Here is a 17,257-nt window from a genome sequence, read left to right as displayed (position 1 = left end):
TATATATATATATAAACACATAACCAATTAAAATCAAACATGCATCATAAATCAAATTACATATACTAACCATGTCTCAAAATTTCAACCATATCATCATCATTTACCTTATCAAAATTTAATATCATTCAAATTCTTAAAACATTTCCAAACATATATGATTATATATCAAAATCCAAGCATATATCCAAACATATATTTGTATACATATTTCATTTCAAGTTTCTAACTATACTACATATTACAAGATAGGTGGTACACCCTATTTGGACAACTATTATACATCAATTTGAACAGCATTTATATACCAAACTAAATAGCATTTTCACACCAAAATTTGGACAGCATATATACAAAATTGGACTGCATTTATACATCAAAATTGACAGCATATACATATATAATTGGACTGCATTTATACATCAAAATTGACAGCATATACATATATATTTGGACTGCATTTGTACATCAAAATTTGACAGCATATATATATATATAATTGGACTGCATTTATACGTCAAAATTGACAGCATATACATATATAATTGGACTGCCTTATACATCAAAAATTGACAGCATATACATATATAATTGGACTGCATTTGTACATCAAAATTTGACAGCATATACATTCATTTACTCTATCAATAAGCCAAACGTAATTTATCACCAACATTTACAAGCATACTTCAATTTATAAATCATCCCTATATTCACTTAACTACTAAATCCAACCAAATCATATATATATTTCATATATAATACATAACCTAGACACTTAACTTAACATTACTTATCTTAATGAATATAACAACTTAATTACTTCAACCACATAATTACCGAAACACTTGAATGAAATCACCATGCACATATATATATACATTACCATATAAATACTAACCATAAAATACTAATCCATGATTAAAGTATGCTTAAACCGTAATTCAGCCCAAAACCGAACACAAACAAGAAAATTAAGCCATTTTCGCATGGCTTAATATTACATAATCTAAATTCAAGCATTTCAGCTACGCTATACATGCCATAAGATCGAATTCAAAATTTACAAAATACCGAGAGGAGTCGATAGTGTGATAATCTTCTCTGACGATCCCCGAGCTCGTAACCAACTTCCAAAATCTATAAAACGAAGAACGACATACACACAGTAAGCTATTTAAGCTTAGTAAGTCATAAGCAAACATTATTCATTTTAACATTAATATTAAACCAACCAAATCAAATGTAAATAAACATTTAACTTTAATAGCTTAATGCACAAATACTCCAATTATTGTATACTTATCAAAATATAATTTAAAAAAAAACTACAATAATAATCCAAACTACCAATGACTTATAAGCACAAACATGCTCACATATTGTTCATATATCAAATAACTTTGTATCATCAATTCAATATACAACTTACCTTAATTTCATAGCCAGGGATTTAAATTACGGTCGCGGTCGCGTTTTCGGTCGCGTCGCGTTTGTTGCGGTCGCGGACATAACGGACGCTATTGCGGTTACTGCGGATATCGCGGTCGTGAATATTTTTAAAATTTGCACAACTTATTATAAAACATAAGAATTATAAATATAATTATAAAAAATCATTTTTTATGATTTTTAGAGTTTTAAATATTTGGACTTTGATTGCTTTTTGCGGTTTATTTAGACTTCATTTTTCTTTTTTTTAATAACATCATATTGGGCTTTTATTAATAGAACAAAATTACAAAAATTCTAAAAAAGGCCCAAAGTAGATGGCCCAAAGTAAAAAAATCTAAATATTTTTAAAGTAAAAAAAATCTAGATATAATCCTAAAAAAAGGCACCGATTCCTTGCCCAATCAGCTGAAATCTGCCCTCTCTTCTTCCCATAATCCCGTCATTTCATTTTCAATTTGACCATTTCCTTTTTCAAAACTTTTCCTTCCGAACCGTTCCATTTTCTTATTGTTTTGAAGCTTTCTTCCTTCCATTCTTCCTCTCCTGGTTCTTTCTAGTCTGGTTCACATAGCTAATCGTATCTTCTTTGTTCTTCAGCGTACTCAGGCCCTCAGGGAGCTCCATTTCCAGGCATACCTCCTCTTTTTTGTTTTTTGTTCTTTTTCCCGTTATCTTCTTTGTTCTTTGTTCTTTGTTCTTTTTCCTTTTTTTGATTGAACTGTGTTTGTTGTTTCATTGATTTTGTTTAGAGGAGATGATTTTTTTTAATTTGTCGTTAACGGAAATAACGGAATAGCGGCCCGTTATTGCCGCAATTGGTCGTTACCGTTAAATTGCGGCCGTGATCCACCGCTATCGGTGTGACTCGCTTCTCCGCTATTTTCAGCAATTGCGGTTTTGACGGCGCCGCTACCGCTATATAACGGCCGCTATTTCGGTAACGGACCGTTATTTAAATCCCTGTTCATAGCATGATATAAATACATACCTGAACACTATTATTATTTCGATTTCACATTCGGTCTTCACTTAACATTGCCCGTTGAACCGTTCGGAATTAAAAAGGATACACGGATAATTAAAAAGCTAGTACAATGCCAACGTCCCAGACGTGGTCTTACATGTAATCACATACCGATGCCACCGTCCCAGACAGGGTCTTACACAAAAACACAAGTCGATGCCGACGTCCCAGACGTGGTCTTACACGAAAACACATATCGGAGTCCTATGTCATGACATAAGTATCCTATCTATTCCTAGGGTTCGTACGGGGCTTTTAGGCGTTGATTATCGATCGAATTGAACTCAAAAGAAAATTCCTATCTTAATAATAATTTTCGGCCAAAACATATAACATATAAATAATTTAATTTATCACTTATCATTTATATATACTTGAATTTAACAACATTTAAATGCTTATCAACTTACCTCGGATGTCGTCGACTGCTAAATCGGCTACTCGACCACTTTTGTCTTTCCCCGATCCAAATTCGATTTCTTTAATTCTTGATCTAAAAATATTCAAATTAAGCTTATTTAAACACCATTCTATTCAATTTACCCTAAAAATACATGAATGGGCAAATCACAATTTTGCCCCTAAAATTTCACACTTTTTACAATTTAATCCTTTTTGCTCAAAACACAAAATACACCAATTTTGACTACACTCCTTAAGGGCCGAATATTCCTAGTGTCTATACAAGCTCATGCATTTCATTTATTTCACATTATAGTCCTTCAAAAATTTATTTTCTCAATTTAGCCCTAATTACTCAAATTCACCAAAAATTCAAAGACAAAACATGTTAATCTAAAAATTATATTTCATATTTCATCAACTAAAATCATGAAACTCAAACATTCATCAATGGCACATTTCAAAATCATCAACAATTCACAAAATTAAGGCATGGGTTTTGAAGTATTCAAAGCAACGATCTCAAAAACGTAAAAATTATCAAAAAAACAAACAAAATTCATACCTCAATCAAGCTTGCAAGTGCCGAATATACTAAAGCTTTTAAACAATCTTCTTTGTTCTTAGTTTCGGCCAAAAGATGGAGAAATAATGCTTTAATTTTAATATGTTAAACATGTACTAACATTAATAATTAGTTTACTTTATTAACCTTTATATAAATATATATATACTTATATTTATATAAGGCTATACTTGTACTTTGCCACCCACTAACTATATTTTGGCCTTATTACATCATAAATCCTCCATTTAATAAAGACAACAACAATTTGGTACCTTTAGATTTAACCCCTAAATTTTCATTTTACGCGATTAAGCCATTTTCTTTAATCAATCTCTCAAACGACAAAATTAAAACACGAAAATTTCACACAATTAAATTCACACATCATAAACACACAAAATAATATTAAAATATTTTTTTTAATTCGGATTTGTGGTCCCGAAACCACTGTTCCGATTAGGGTCAAAATTGGGCTGTTACAGATACCAAGAAAAAAAAAGAATTAAGAAGCATGTTGTGATTCATTAATTTAAAGAAAGGACTAAACTATAAATATGTAAAAAAATTATGGCTTAAGTGTAATATTCAAGATTTGAGGGGTCAAAGTTTAAAAATGAGTAAGTTAAATGACCAATAATGAAAGTAATCCAATTTTTATGACATTGAATTGTCTGCAAGGACTAAATTGAATAAGTATAGAAATAAGAACACCAAAATTTAAAATTTACCAAAAGTGAGTAGTGACTCAAGGATGGAATTTTAAAAACATGAAGGTAAAATGGTCAATACCAATAATTGAGGATGAAATGTGTTGAAATTTGATTGGTCGAATGTTTTATTATTTTATAAGATATTTTAATAATTAATTAAGATATTTTTAAAGAAAATGTAAAAATTTCTCCATCCATCTATTGCTTCTCACGTTGGTTATGGTTTTTATTTTTAACAATTTGGTCATTTATCATGAAACTTATTTTTCTCTCAAATTCTTTTAAAGTTTTCAGTCACCTAAAAGTAGGAGTGAAATAAAAATACTAGAGAGCTAGAATATTACATTGGAAGAAGGAAATTGGAGTTAGAAATGAAGAAAGTTGAGGAAAAATTGAAGAGATTAAAGAGACAAGAGTTAAAATTAGATCGAAAAAGAGTTTAAATAATTGAATTTAATTGGAGTTATTTCGGTGCTTAAATGTGACATTCCTATATTTGACTTAGCACTCGAGCTGGGTATAAAGGTGTTACAGCCCCTTTATGTCCTAACACGAGATGCATGCCATTGCTGGTCACTCTCTATCTTTGCTTCAAGGCTGAAAGATTTTATTACATAATATGTCCGATATAATGTCCACACAGACAAAAAAAAAAAATGATCCCACATTTGTCTCCATTTTCCACGGACCTACATAAAATTACAAGCTTCTTTTAACCGTTTCATTTCTAACCAACAATACATAACAGTACTAAGAACATTTTTGCTTGTTTTTGTTTCAATTCTAAGGTCACTATTTCTTTCATTCACCCCACTGTTTCATGAAGGTTTTTTTTTTTTTTTTTCCCTTTGATCTGAGATTTTTTCCCTCGAACCTTGTATAGTTAATTTGTTACTAGTCTAGGTTAGATTTTTTCTTATTTTTATTTAGGAAGCTTTAGTTTTTTCTTCTTTTTTTATTTGTTAGGAGTTATCATAGGATAAGATGTTATAACATTAATCCAGGTTGTTATAGAAAATGTTTTAGAGGCATTTTTGTGATTAAATAGCAGCACCTCCATGGGGTTACCTCACCAAGTTTGAGATTCAATAGCTTTGTAAACATTTTAAAAAAGGGTTAAGCAAAGGAGTTGTTTGATTAAGAATCCAAAGAAAAATGAATTGTTTTTCATGTTTTTCTTCAGAAAAAAAGGCAGCTAAAAGGCAAAATAGTTCCACCAAAAATAATCAGGCTGGTGATAATGCTACAACTGAAGCTTTTCTTCCCCAGCAACATCCCCCTGGTAATGTCACATTCCACGAATAAGCCTTTCATGCATTATGATGATAATCATACATAATTTTAATGTATGATCTTTCTTTTTTTCGGCAGAGAATATTCCTAAACCAAAGACCACAGCAACCGAACCTGCAAAGACTACTGCCGATGGCACTAAAGACAATGGTAACAATAACATCGCGGTGGAAACTTTCACCTTCCGTGAATTGGCAGCCGCGACCCGAAACTTCAGAAAAGAATGCTTGATAGGGGAAGGTGGATTCGGTCGAGTTTACAAGGGAAAACTTGAAAAAACTGGCCAGGTAATGCATAGTTCTTCCATGCCTTTCATTGAAATATCATTGGTTTTTTTCTTTTGGTCACATTGGGTTTACTTCATTTTAGGTAGTAGCCGTAAAGCAGCTTGACAGGAATGGATTGCAAGGGAATAGAGAATTCCTTGTTGAGGTTTTGATGCTAAGCTTGTTGCACCATCCTAACCTAGTCAATCTTATCGGATATTGTTCCGATGGTGATCAGAGGCTTCTGGTTTACGAGTACATGCCATTGGGATCTTTAGATGATCATCTACTTGGTATACTTCCTTTCTTTCTTCTTTTTTCCTTAGTTTTTCTGTTGGATCATATGACTTTCATAAGAAGGGGATGCATTTATGGATGTTTTACCTTTGGAACTTCAGATATTAGCCCGAGTCAGAAGCCATTAGACTGGTATGCCAGAATGAAAATAGCACGAGGTGCTGCTAAAGGCTTGGAATATTTACATGACAAGGCCAATCCCCCGGTCATCTACCGCGATCTGAAATCCGCCAACATCTTGCTGGATCATGAGTACAATGCCAAACTCTCTGATTTTGGGTTAGCCAAACTCGGACCTCAAGGGGACAAAACACATGTATCTTCCAGGGTCATGGGAACATACGGATATTGTGCTCCGGAGTATCAAAGAACAGGTCAGTTAACCGTGAAATCCGATGTTTACGGTTTCGGAGTCGTCTTGTTGGAGTTAATCACTGGAAGGAGAGCCATTGACACCACGAGGCCAAACAATGAACAGAATCTAGTTTCATGGGTAAAGCTAACTCTTTTTTTTCACAACATCTACCCTCATGTTTCTTTCAACAATCAATGTCTTTTTGGTTCTTTCTCAGTCTAATCTTTAACCATTACCAGGCTCAACCAATGTTCAAGGAACCAAGCAAGTTCTCGGAACTCGCTGATCCACTCTTGGAAGGCAATTTCCCCGCAAGAGGCTTGCAACAAGCCTTGGCAGTGGCGGCCATGTGCCTGCAAGAGGAAGGTGAGGTGCGCCCCTTGATTAGCGACGTGGTGACTGCTCTGAGTTGCCTCGGAAATGATCCAGATGCCAACATGAACGCCGCTGCTTACAAGGAATCCGACGATAAAGCAGGATATTCATTTTCAGAGAGTGGAAGTTATGGTGAAGATAGCAGGGCAGAACGACAACGAGCTGTTGCGGAAGCCATCGAGTGGGGTTCAAATTCAGAACACAATTCGGCGCAAACTCATAGCGCATCGCTGTAAAATTTTCGCAGACATTCATACAAACACGAGGAGTGCATAATACTACTGTAAAATACTATTGTTTAATTCTGCTGTTTTATTTTATACTGTATTTTTGTGATCATGCACACAGTGTAACAAAATTTATAAATTTGAGATATATAAATATATAATAAACCTTTACTTTGCAGTAAATCTGTTTATTAGCCATATTATCCATCCAAACTCCCAACTTTTGCATGAAATTTGAGATGCTTTAAATAAAAATATTAGGTATAAAAAATGAGTTTGGATAAAAGATTAGATCCGATCAAAATATAGTTGGACTCGGACTTGAATATTCAGTCTAATAGCTTTTACGGGTTGATACTCTTGTAAATTTTGGTTTAAGTTTTATAGTCTTTTTATAATTTTATGTTAATTTTAATACATTTTATAATATTTTATGGTTTTATATTTTTATTAAAAATTTAAATATGTTTTGTTAATTTTATATATTTTTATAACTGATTAGAATTTTTAAATTTTAATATTTTATAATATTTATAAGTTTTATTTTTATAAGTTTATATAACTTAAAATTTTTCTTTAAATATTTTAAATATTAATAATTTTTAATTTTGTTTTGGTTTTTATAATTTTCAATGATTTTTATGAGAAAATATTATATTACACCTAAATCTAATGTCATTATCTGATTGATTTGATAATTTATTTTAACGTCAATATAATCAATCACGGGTTCCATTACCTAAGAAATTTAATTGGTTATTTTAATTAATAGTAGTTTTTAAAGGTGTTTTAGCCTAAAAACATAAAATAAAATAAAATAAGAGAAGGTTAAATTCTGTTATCAGTCCCTGCACTTTTGTGAAAGTTACAGATTTAATTTCTATACTTTAATTTGTTTATTTTAGTCCACGTACTTTTCAGAATTTAAAATTTCAGTCCTTACCAAATGATAATTGTTAAATTCATTAAGTTAATTTCTGTTATTTCCAAAATCGACGCGCTAAACTTATTATCATATATGTAATGCTATGTCAACTTGTTATTTTCACATATTAATCACTAAAATCTAACTAATAGGTTAATTACTATCACTTGCATCAAAATCAAAATTTCAATTTTGAAAAGTATAAGGACTTAGAATGATTCAATTTGAGAATATAGACTAAACCTACAAATGTACGCATAGTGCAAGGCTAGCAATTGAATTTAATCAAACAGATTTAACTGATATTATTTGGATTAAAACTAAAATTACAAATTTCAAAAAGTACAAAACTAAAATTCGCTGATTTGGAAAGTACACTGACTAAATCTATAACTTTCTCAAAGCATAGGGACTAATAAACGAATTTAACCAAAAGAAAATAATAAAGCAAGATAGTGGCGGGGTTGAAAAAGATTTTCAACCAGCTCACTGTTTGACATTTTTGTTATAAAGATTCGAGATCAACAAAACCGACGAATGTAAAAAGAGAGATCAAAGGATCAAGAGAAGACAAAAATCTTAGTTTGGGCCACAAAGACCTAATAAATTGGGCCAGAAGCTCCCTGTTTGGTTCTCGACAATCATTCTTCTTCTATACAACTGAATCTGAAAAACAATTCAGAATCAGAAAACCTGGGAAGTGGGATAGAAGCAAATCTGTTAGACACTGAAAATATAGAACATATATATATATATAAAGCATTCGATTCTTGGGGGGGGGGGGCAGGTAAATTATTGTTCCGCATCTTATTTGTTAGGATTATCATTTCCTTTTTCTAAAAAAGAATTGATTGCATTTTGATGTTAGTTCTAATCTGTATTTCTAATTTTGCTGGCATGATTGGATAATTACTCACCCAGATTTGACGAACTTGCGAATGGGTTCTCCTTTTAATCTCTATTATTTTGTTTTTTCTTAATGTGATTTTAACCTTAGAATTACATTCTGTTGCAATCTTCCCCACGGTTTGCTTATTTTCTTTTCTTTTTTGTTTTTTTTTCCAGGCAAGCTTCGAATTTTATGTGAATTATTGATATTTGGATATTACATTTTCAAGAGCTCCCTCCTCTATGGGGAATCTAGAATTTGAAGTTCGGTGATTGGTTTTTGATCTATTTTCTGGAATGATTGTGACTTTGGGAGGTAGTTTGATCCATAAATGACTTCGAGAGAAATGAAAAGTGAAGCTTGGAGGTGGGGCTTAGGTTTGTTTTACATATTGGCCGTCGCGTCTATATGGATTTCTGCTAGTTTTGTGGTACAGTCTGTTGTTGATGCAGGTGTTTCACCATTTCTTATAACATACATTTGCAATGCCTTATTCCTTCTTTACATTCCCTTGGTTGAAATTGGACGGTATGTGGAAGATAATTGTGGAAGTTTAATGTTCTGGAGAAATAGACGAAGTCATTTACAAGAGTTGGGAGGATCAGAGCAAGCTATCCTTCTTGCAGAGGGTGTTTTAGGTACAAGAGAGGATGGATCAAGTCGATTCTCACTTGCGGAAGAAGGAGAAATTAGTCACGAGATCCCAGATGGTTCACAATCGGAAAATGATTCCATTGAGCATATTAAGACTTTGCCTGAACAAGGTGAAGTTGCTGACATGGGCTTAGATGCAAAAGGGCGATGGACACGTACTAGAGTGGCTAAAGTTAGCCTGTCAATAAGCCCATTTTGGTTTCTTGCTCAACTGACTTTTAATCTCTCATTGAAGTATACTACTGTAACAGTAAGCATAATGCATGTTCTCAATGTTTGTATTTGTTCAGGTTTTACACATGTTTGTCGGATAATTTACTTTCATTTGTTGTCTGCAGTCTAACACCATCTTAAGTAGTGCGTCCAGCCTTTTCACGTTTTTGGTATCTTTGGCATTCTTGGGTGAGAAGTTCACTTGGATAAAGCTTGTAAGTGTCCTCCTTTGCATGGCAGGAACCATTATTGTCAGCTTGGGTGACTCAAGTAACTCCAAGAATCTAAGAATAATTGCTTCAAACCCTGTTCTTGGAGACATTCTGGCTCTTCTCTCCGCTGCTTTCTATGCTATATACGTTACACTTATTCGTAAACAGTTGCCTGATAATGATGAAAAGAGTGGTCATGCCAGCATGGCACAATTCCTGGGATTTCTAGGGCTTTTCAATGTATTAATATTCCTTCCCGTGGCTCTTATACTCAATGTCACCAAGCTAGAGTCTCTCAACACATTATCCTGGAAGCAGTTTGGCCTGATTATAGGAAAAGGTTTGTATTTTACTTTGTCTTTCAGTTACTTTTTTTCTCTTAACTGATGAAATTATTAAATTTATCTACCTAATTTGTCTGCATATATAGGAAAAGGTGCATGACTTTATGTATCTGCATATGTAGGTGACATTTTTGCTTGGTGTTTATTGGCTAGGTTGTATTTCACTGTTTTTTAAGGTGATGCCTTGTCAGATTTGTTTGTATACTAGGAAATATTAGTGCCTTTATGGGGTTTGCTTACCTTTTTGTCATCATCCTTCCTTTTGAGAACCTTTTTATGGATTTCTCCTTTCCAAACTGCTCGTTTATAATTTATATGGGAGCTGATGGGGCACAGAGCATTTATTGTGTGGAAAACTGTGCTTAACTTGCACTAATGTTCTAAGAATTGGTTGGATATGAAACTGTTTGTGCACGAACGGCTTAAGTCCTCATTGTCAATCACATTGCGACACTGATGGCTCGAAATTATGTAAAGAGCGTATTGACACTGTTTGTGCATAAATAATATTCAAGTTACATAGGGTATTGACTTTCTTATACATCCCTGAATTATATTGTTGTTTCAAGTCTTAATCATTTAAAAGTAGGCATAATCGGAAAAAGAAGAATAAATGTGGCTGTATGCCATATCAAAACTTTGCCATAATCTCATGTTCCTCGCTGCCTTTCATGACTGCACAACATCATAGGAACCTGCACATGTTGCAGAAAACAATCATGTATGCATTTAGATATAAAAGGCAGCTTGATGGATCATTTCATTTGACTTCCTTGATAAAGCGATACAAATTTCATTTTACCACTATTATCGATTCTCTCTCCTAGCAGATTAACTGTCTTTTGCACTATGATGCCCATACCTGATTCATGTCTTCATCATGCATAGGTTTGTTGGACAATGTGCTGAGTGATTATTTATGGGCGAAAGCTGTTCTTCTTACCACAACAACAGTAGCAACGGCTGGTCTTACTATTCAAGTGCCATTGGCAGCCATCGTCGATACGATAATCGGCAACGCTCCTCATCTCATGGATTACCTGGGAGCTGTGGCCGTGATGATTGGTTTCGCGGGAATCAACATCCCTTCTGATGTTTTTTGTAGATATAAAGAAACTACAATTGAATTAGAGAATGAAAATATTACTTTAGCTAATCAAGAGCATACACCATTGCCTCTCCAAGAAACAATTCCTATTGACTAACGCGTCATTGTTGTTGTTATTCCAGTTGCTGCTGTAAAGTTACCACAAGGTAATTATTTTGAGCCTATATTGTTTTCTTAGGTTAAAATTTGAATCTTTACTATTATAATACTACTGATTTAGTCCTCTCTATTCCCATTTAAATGAATTTAGTCCTTTTATTTTTTTATTAAAAAATAAATTTTGGGGAGAATTGATCATTGTTTTATGATGTTACGTTTAAATTGGATGATGTGGATTTTAGTGAGTCCCTGATATGTCGAGAGTGAACTTAATCTTTTGACTCTCACAGATCAATCCAAAATGTATCATGTTTATCGTAATTAAAAAGTAGTAACATTTTGGTGTGTTTAGTATGATAATTAAAAAATTCAGATCAACAAGGAAATAGGGTTATTGAAGATTGAAAGCCAAGCAAAGAAAAGCTATGCCCCTCTCTTCTGTTGAACCATCCTATGGGCTGTTGTTTACATTTTCTATATTCTGCTGATTGGTAATTTATAGGCGGTGATTACCATAAAGAATTTTAGTTCTTCATACTGGTTGATAAGAAGACTGTAATTTGTATTTTTTATAGTATAAATTATAATTACGTAATTATATAATTTAAATTAAAAAACATTAATTATTATAAAAATGTATTCATAATACTTGAAAATTTTCTTTTCTAACAAGTAATTTGTCTAATAAAGTATTTAACATTACGATTATTAATAAAGTTAACTATGCAATTTATTTTTATTACTTAGCATTTCTGGTTGAGCTATACCCTTTCTAACATTAAATATATATTCTTTTGACATTATTGGTTAATTAAAATCCTATGCAATTTAGTTAAAATTAATATAAATAATTTATAATAATTACTTGGCTAAATATTTAGTATATCAAAATGTATTGAAAATTGTTTTTTAAATAATTTAAACTAAATTAGTAAAATAACAAATAATTATATTTTAAAAAATGAAGTTTATGTTCTAAATTAAAATACTATTGTTGTTGTATAAAATAACTTCGATACAATTTGCAATATTGAACATCAACTTCAAATTTAATTTGGTACATTTGTATACATCAAACTTTAATTTTAGTTTAATTTTCACATTTCACTAACCTATCTATGAGACACAATTTTCCTTTAAGTCATGTGTAAATTGCTTACATGATATTTTATTAAGTTAAAAACAAACAAATAAATTTAAATTATTTTATCTAGATTAAAAAAATTTGGGGAAAAATCTTAATAAATTTATTAGGTGAAAATTGCACCATATAGATAATGAAATTAGTGAAATATGAAAATTAAACCAAAATTAAAGTTACTATATAAGATTGCAAATTGTATTAAAGTTAATGTATAAGTTTAATATTTATCCTAAATTTAATCATGTACTTGTTTAGAAAACTATAATTGAATTTAATTTATTAAAATTTCTGACATTATGATGATTACCGGAACATATCATTTATATGTTATTATATCTAAATCCAATCACTAAATGAATTACCAATATCCATACTGTTAATGAAAAAGTTGAATAAGTTAATTCCATGAGTTAACTTCAAACAAATATGGAAAAACTAATATAGATATGTGATATTATATAAATTTAGGAAAATTTAATTTATTTATTTCAAGAACTTATAACTATTTCAATTAAGAAAAGAGTCCACTACATATAACTTCGTTAAAAAATCTTTATCTGGAAACTTTAAAATCTTTTATTTTATTAATTACCTTTTATGTTATAAATATTTTTAAATATTATATTGTTTCAATTTTCAGCTAGTGTACAGTATCGTTATTTTCTTAATTAATCTCTATTATTTATTAACTTCTCATCAATTGAAAATCTAACCTTTTTTAGATTTCTTTAAAATATATAGTTTTAAATAAAAATATATTTATTAAAATTTAAATTAAAATATTCTAGTATTTATTTTTGTAATTTTTTTTGTACTTACCTTGGTAAATTAGTTTATGTATAATTTACGTTTTAACAACACAGGTTGGCCTATAAGTTCTGATTCTTATTTAAAAAATGTTTAGATTTATTCCATTAGACACACAAGTCCACTGGATATCGTTTATATAGCTGGAAACTACTGCGCTACTCATAGTAACAGGGCGCCCAGCAAAGTCCCAACAAATTTGTTTGTTGTATGCAATACAGTGCAAGCAAACCTTACTGTCTTTGAGATCTTCACAATTCCAATCATTTAATTTAGGAAAATTCAAGTCATTTTTCAAAAACAAGTTGAATAGTTATCATAAAATGATTTCATTTTTGGCCAGATCCAGATTCCCAAAGGTAAATGCAGGACTTACAAAAAAAAATTCCTTTTTTTTTTCTGCTGCTAACTTTGTTGCATAGCAACATTCAAGTGTCCATATTTCTGCATCACCTTCCTAGTTGCTAGTGCTGCTGCCTCACTAGCTCGCAATGTTCCACTCGCCATGATTGCGGCAAATTCACGGGTTATCTCCTCTTGGACCTTGGCTCGAGCATCTCCAAGAGGGTCTGCTGCAGCTCCATTGTTTTTTGATTTTTCCTGTGTGCCGGTTGGTTTAGAAGGTGGTACTGTCTTTTCTGATGTCTTGACTTCTTCAGATTTTGGTTGCTCCCCATCTTTCACCTTATTGTCTACCTCTTTTGGCTGACTACTAATGGAGGACCCGTTCACACTGATGGTTGTGGACTGGGATGACTGAGCAGACACAGAAGGCCTGAATTGGGGTACTTGAGGAACAGCACCAGCCCTCAAAGTTGTCTCCAGATTCTGTATCATGGGCACTGTATAAACAAACTTGTATTAGATAAAGTTTCATAATTCGAGGAGGATGAAAAGACAAATTTAATACAATCCTACGCATACTCCATAACCTGAAAAGTAGCTCCTAAAACTTTGAACTAACCAGCAATGTTCATTGACGAGGCACAACAGTTAACAAGTCTGGTTCCAGAAACCATTCAATTAGACCATGAAAGAAAAGGAAGCATCTGTTTTTGCTGAAAACAAAAACTGTGGTTGGGAGGTCCAGGTATATTTACTATGCCTCTTGTGAGGAGGAAAAGACCAAAAAGAAATGGATCACATTCATCATGGAATACAATTTTATCCTATCAACTATCAAGCATGTTAGTTTAGCAATTTTCGGGCAAGATGAGAAGTTTCATTCAAGGAAATAAAAAATCACAATACTGGATGGAAGGTACTAGTAAGCCAATCCCGTTTAGGGAAAATACTAACCACTATAATCTACTATGATTAACACGAAAAGGGTTAAGATGTCCCAACAGCATATCTGCCTCGGGGCTTCATCAAACAGATACAATGAATGAAGTAAAACTCAAAGGTAGATGATGACTTACTTAAAAGTGCACCCATCGGACTGCTCATAACTTCATTAGGTAGCTGCAAAATATAGTCCGGAATGTTGGAACCAACTAAAAATTGGCCAACCTCATTACTGAAGTTGTTGCAATTGTGGGTGAGCAAACTATAGGTCTCAGCAGTGTAGCGGGGACTAATCTCCTGCAAATACATCTCAAACACATCCTTAGGCACATGAGTGACTCCTAAATCGATCACTCTAATTGGTGTCCCATATGGTGTCGTCCCAGCAGGAGAATGTTGGATTCCTCCGCCAAAATAGTATTCATTGCCATAAACCACAACTCCAGTGTGCCTATCAAGCAAACAGAATTTAATAAACCCAAGTAAGAAAATGTGCATCAAGCAATGCAACTGTAAACCCCATTCAATTTCCAAGTCTGCAATGGGAAATAGAAGACTTCATGTGACAAAGATAAGTAAAATAACTCAACTGAAAAAGAGGGAAAGAGTATGTACAAACCATCGAAACATAAGTTTCAAGCCTGAGTTAAGAAAATAAGGTGAGAAAAAAAAAAATGCTAACATTCACTACCAAGGCCCAACATATCTGATATTGAAATGAAGATGCAACAGGTTACAAGCCAAAATCAGATAAAGATGAAAAACTGCCGGACTCAACAGCATAAAACGGGTAAAATAAAAAAAACTACCTACAAACTCCTATGAATAATGAAAGGAATTTTTAGTCAAAGTTCGATAAATAGTATGAAAAATAGGTTCTTCCCATACAAGGAATTAGTTTATTAATTTAAGTTGTTTACTAGTTTATAATATATGCTTCTAAACTTTCCAGTAGATGGAGGCTCTATTTGTTTATTCACCGACTCCATTAAATTTGGAGTTCTTTTTACTTATTTAACAATATTAAAGTGAGCTTATGCGTGGATTGTATATTTACAGTACACAGTTCATTGAAACAATCCGTAGCTTTTGTGAAAAAAGACATGACAAATTTCTTTCCCCTTCAAACTAAATGCTTACCATATTCCCTCAATAGGCTTCCCTAATAAGGTCATTGAAAGCTGCCGAGCAAGTCCTTGGCTCAAGTCGTACACATTCAAGATAACTTTTTGACCCTCCTGTCACCGGTTCGAAGTCACTATTAGTCCACAGACTTCGACAAAACATTTACCAAGCCAAATAAAATCCTCAAAAAGCATACTGTAAAAATAGGTGCTAAAAGGCAAAGAAAATATAACAGAGCAAAGGAAAGAATCAAACATAAGTCGAAATAAATGAGGAGAATTCGATACCTCAGCCATCCCTGCAGTTCAATGTGATAGCTCTTGGTAGAAAGAGAAGAAAAAGAATTATTGCACCCTCGAACAGAACTGAGGAAGATGACCTGTCCAAACAGACCAGTGAGACAAATTTACAAGCAAAGAACTGTTTATATCATCCAATGAAGAACAAATATATGACTTTGCTTCTCAAGGCTTTCCGTAGATCAAATAAATTTTCAAGTGCCATTTTAACAAAGATCTCAATACATTCATTCGTGTTATGCAAAGGCAAATATCCCGTATTTTTCTACGAAAAATTCAAAATTTTAGACCTAAAATAGCTACTTACGCAGATAATCACACATCTTAAATTAAAAGCCCTAGAATTTCACTCGAGATAATTCAAATGGATTTATATTTCACAATCACTCCAGAATTCCCTCATTGCAGATCAGGAAATCAACATTTACCGCACATTGCAAACACAGGATCTAAAATACCACAATATCGAATCGAACGACCCCAAACAAATAAATATATAGTCAAATTCCTCAATTTCAAACCGAAAACACAACTATCTGGTAAATAAGTGTTTGAAATTTGAAAATGGTTTGGGAAGGAAACAGTACGGAGAAGCGTACCTGAGAGGAAAGAGCGGAATCACGGTAAGTTATGTTCTTTTCCCTTCCGGCCCGTTGCGCGAGACTGGGAACTGAACGTGAGAGCTTTTTTTATAGGTGGGCGGTCGGGTTTGGATTCTCTATAACGATCTCGGAGTTCGGGTTCGCGGTCTTCTATCACCTTCTAGAAATTACTATCCACTCATTTTTCTACACGTATTTAATTACTGTTTAGAGACGGTAACGGTTGGTCATACGTGGCAAAGAAAACCCACTATGGCCAGCGAACTTGTATTTGGCTTTACTTTCCAAAAATTCCAAATTGCGCTTTTTGAAAATATAATATGGTAATAGTAATAAAATTAAATGGTTTTTCTCTGATCTGACGCAAATTCACTGTCACGATTCCAAATTTAGGATTTTTAGTTACAACAAATTTAACGGAATTTTAAAGAATGAAAAACCGAAAAGCCATTTTTAAAATAAACTTATTAATTTTATGAATATGAGAGATAACCATTTTTAAAAATTATATAAATATATAAACAACTAAAATTTTATAATTTTTAAAAGTATAAAAGATTACTAAAACATGTCTAAA

General features: G+C 32.5%; 3 protein-coding genes and 1 long non-coding RNA gene across 5 annotated transcripts; 2 read left to right on the top strand and 2 right to left on the bottom strand.

Moving 5' to 3' along the window:
• Positions 1–836: 836 nt before the first annotated feature.
• Positions 837–3,557, bottom strand: LOC105803284 (uncharacterized). The gene is made up of 4 exons (XR_008191330.1): positions 3,447–3,557; positions 2,890–2,972; positions 1,433–1,532; positions 837–1,140 (listed from the first exon to the last, which is right to left on the bottom strand). It is a non-coding gene; the product is annotated as an uncharacterized LOC105803284 (long non-coding RNA).
• Positions 3,558–5,245: 1,688 nt separating this feature from the next.
• On the top strand, positions 5,246–7,078 carry LOC105803281 (probable serine/threonine-protein kinase PBL26). Its single transcript, XM_012635368.2, has 5 exons — positions 5,246–5,441; positions 5,531–5,739; positions 5,822–6,011; positions 6,117–6,508; positions 6,610–7,078. The coding sequence occupies exons 1-5, from the start codon at positions 5,315–5,317 to the stop codon at positions 6,979–6,981; spliced, it is 1,290 nt and encodes a 429-aa protein (XP_012490822.1). The 5' UTR covers positions 5,246–5,314; the 3' UTR covers positions 6,982–7,078.
• Positions 7,079–8,437: 1,359 nt separating this feature from the next.
• Positions 8,438–11,540, top strand: LOC105803282 (thiamine-repressible mitochondrial transport protein THI74). Of its 2 annotated transcripts, none has more exons than XM_052624458.1 (4): positions 8,438–8,684; positions 8,963–9,690; positions 9,779–10,205; positions 11,098–11,540. In XM_052624458.1, the coding sequence occupies exons 2-4, from the start codon at positions 9,118–9,120 to the stop codon at positions 11,412–11,414; spliced, it is 1,317 nt and encodes a 438-aa protein (XP_052480418.1). In that variant the 5' UTR covers positions 8,438–8,684; positions 8,963–9,117; the 3' UTR covers positions 11,415–11,540. The 2 variants fall into 2 exon arrangements, with proteins under 2 accessions (XP_052480418.1, XP_012490824.1); XM_012635370.2 differs by having other exon boundaries at positions 8,438–8,839.
• Positions 11,541–13,608: 2,068 nt separating this feature from the next.
• On the bottom strand, positions 13,609–16,839 carry LOC105803283 (deSI-like protein At4g17486). Its single transcript, XM_012635371.2, has 5 exons — positions 16,678–16,839; positions 16,067–16,158; positions 15,795–15,892; positions 14,789–15,105; positions 13,609–14,209 (listed from the first exon to the last, which is right to left on the bottom strand). The coding sequence occupies exons 2-5, from the start codon at positions 16,073–16,075 to the stop codon at positions 13,773–13,775; spliced, it is 861 nt and encodes a 286-aa protein (XP_012490825.1). The 5' UTR covers positions 16,076–16,158; positions 16,678–16,839; the 3' UTR covers positions 13,609–13,772.
• Between the last annotated feature and the right edge of the window lie 418 nt (positions 16,840–17,257).

This window comes from Gossypium raimondii, chromosome 11, assembly GCF_025698545.1.
Source record: "Gossypium raimondii isolate GPD5lz chromosome 11, ASM2569854v1, whole genome shotgun sequence".
NCBI lineage: Eukaryota > Viridiplantae > Streptophyta > Magnoliopsida > Malvales > Malvaceae > Gossypium > Gossypium raimondii.
The sequence above is the reverse complement of the archived record's forward strand: the minus strand, read 5'-3'. Positions and strand labels throughout refer to the sequence as shown.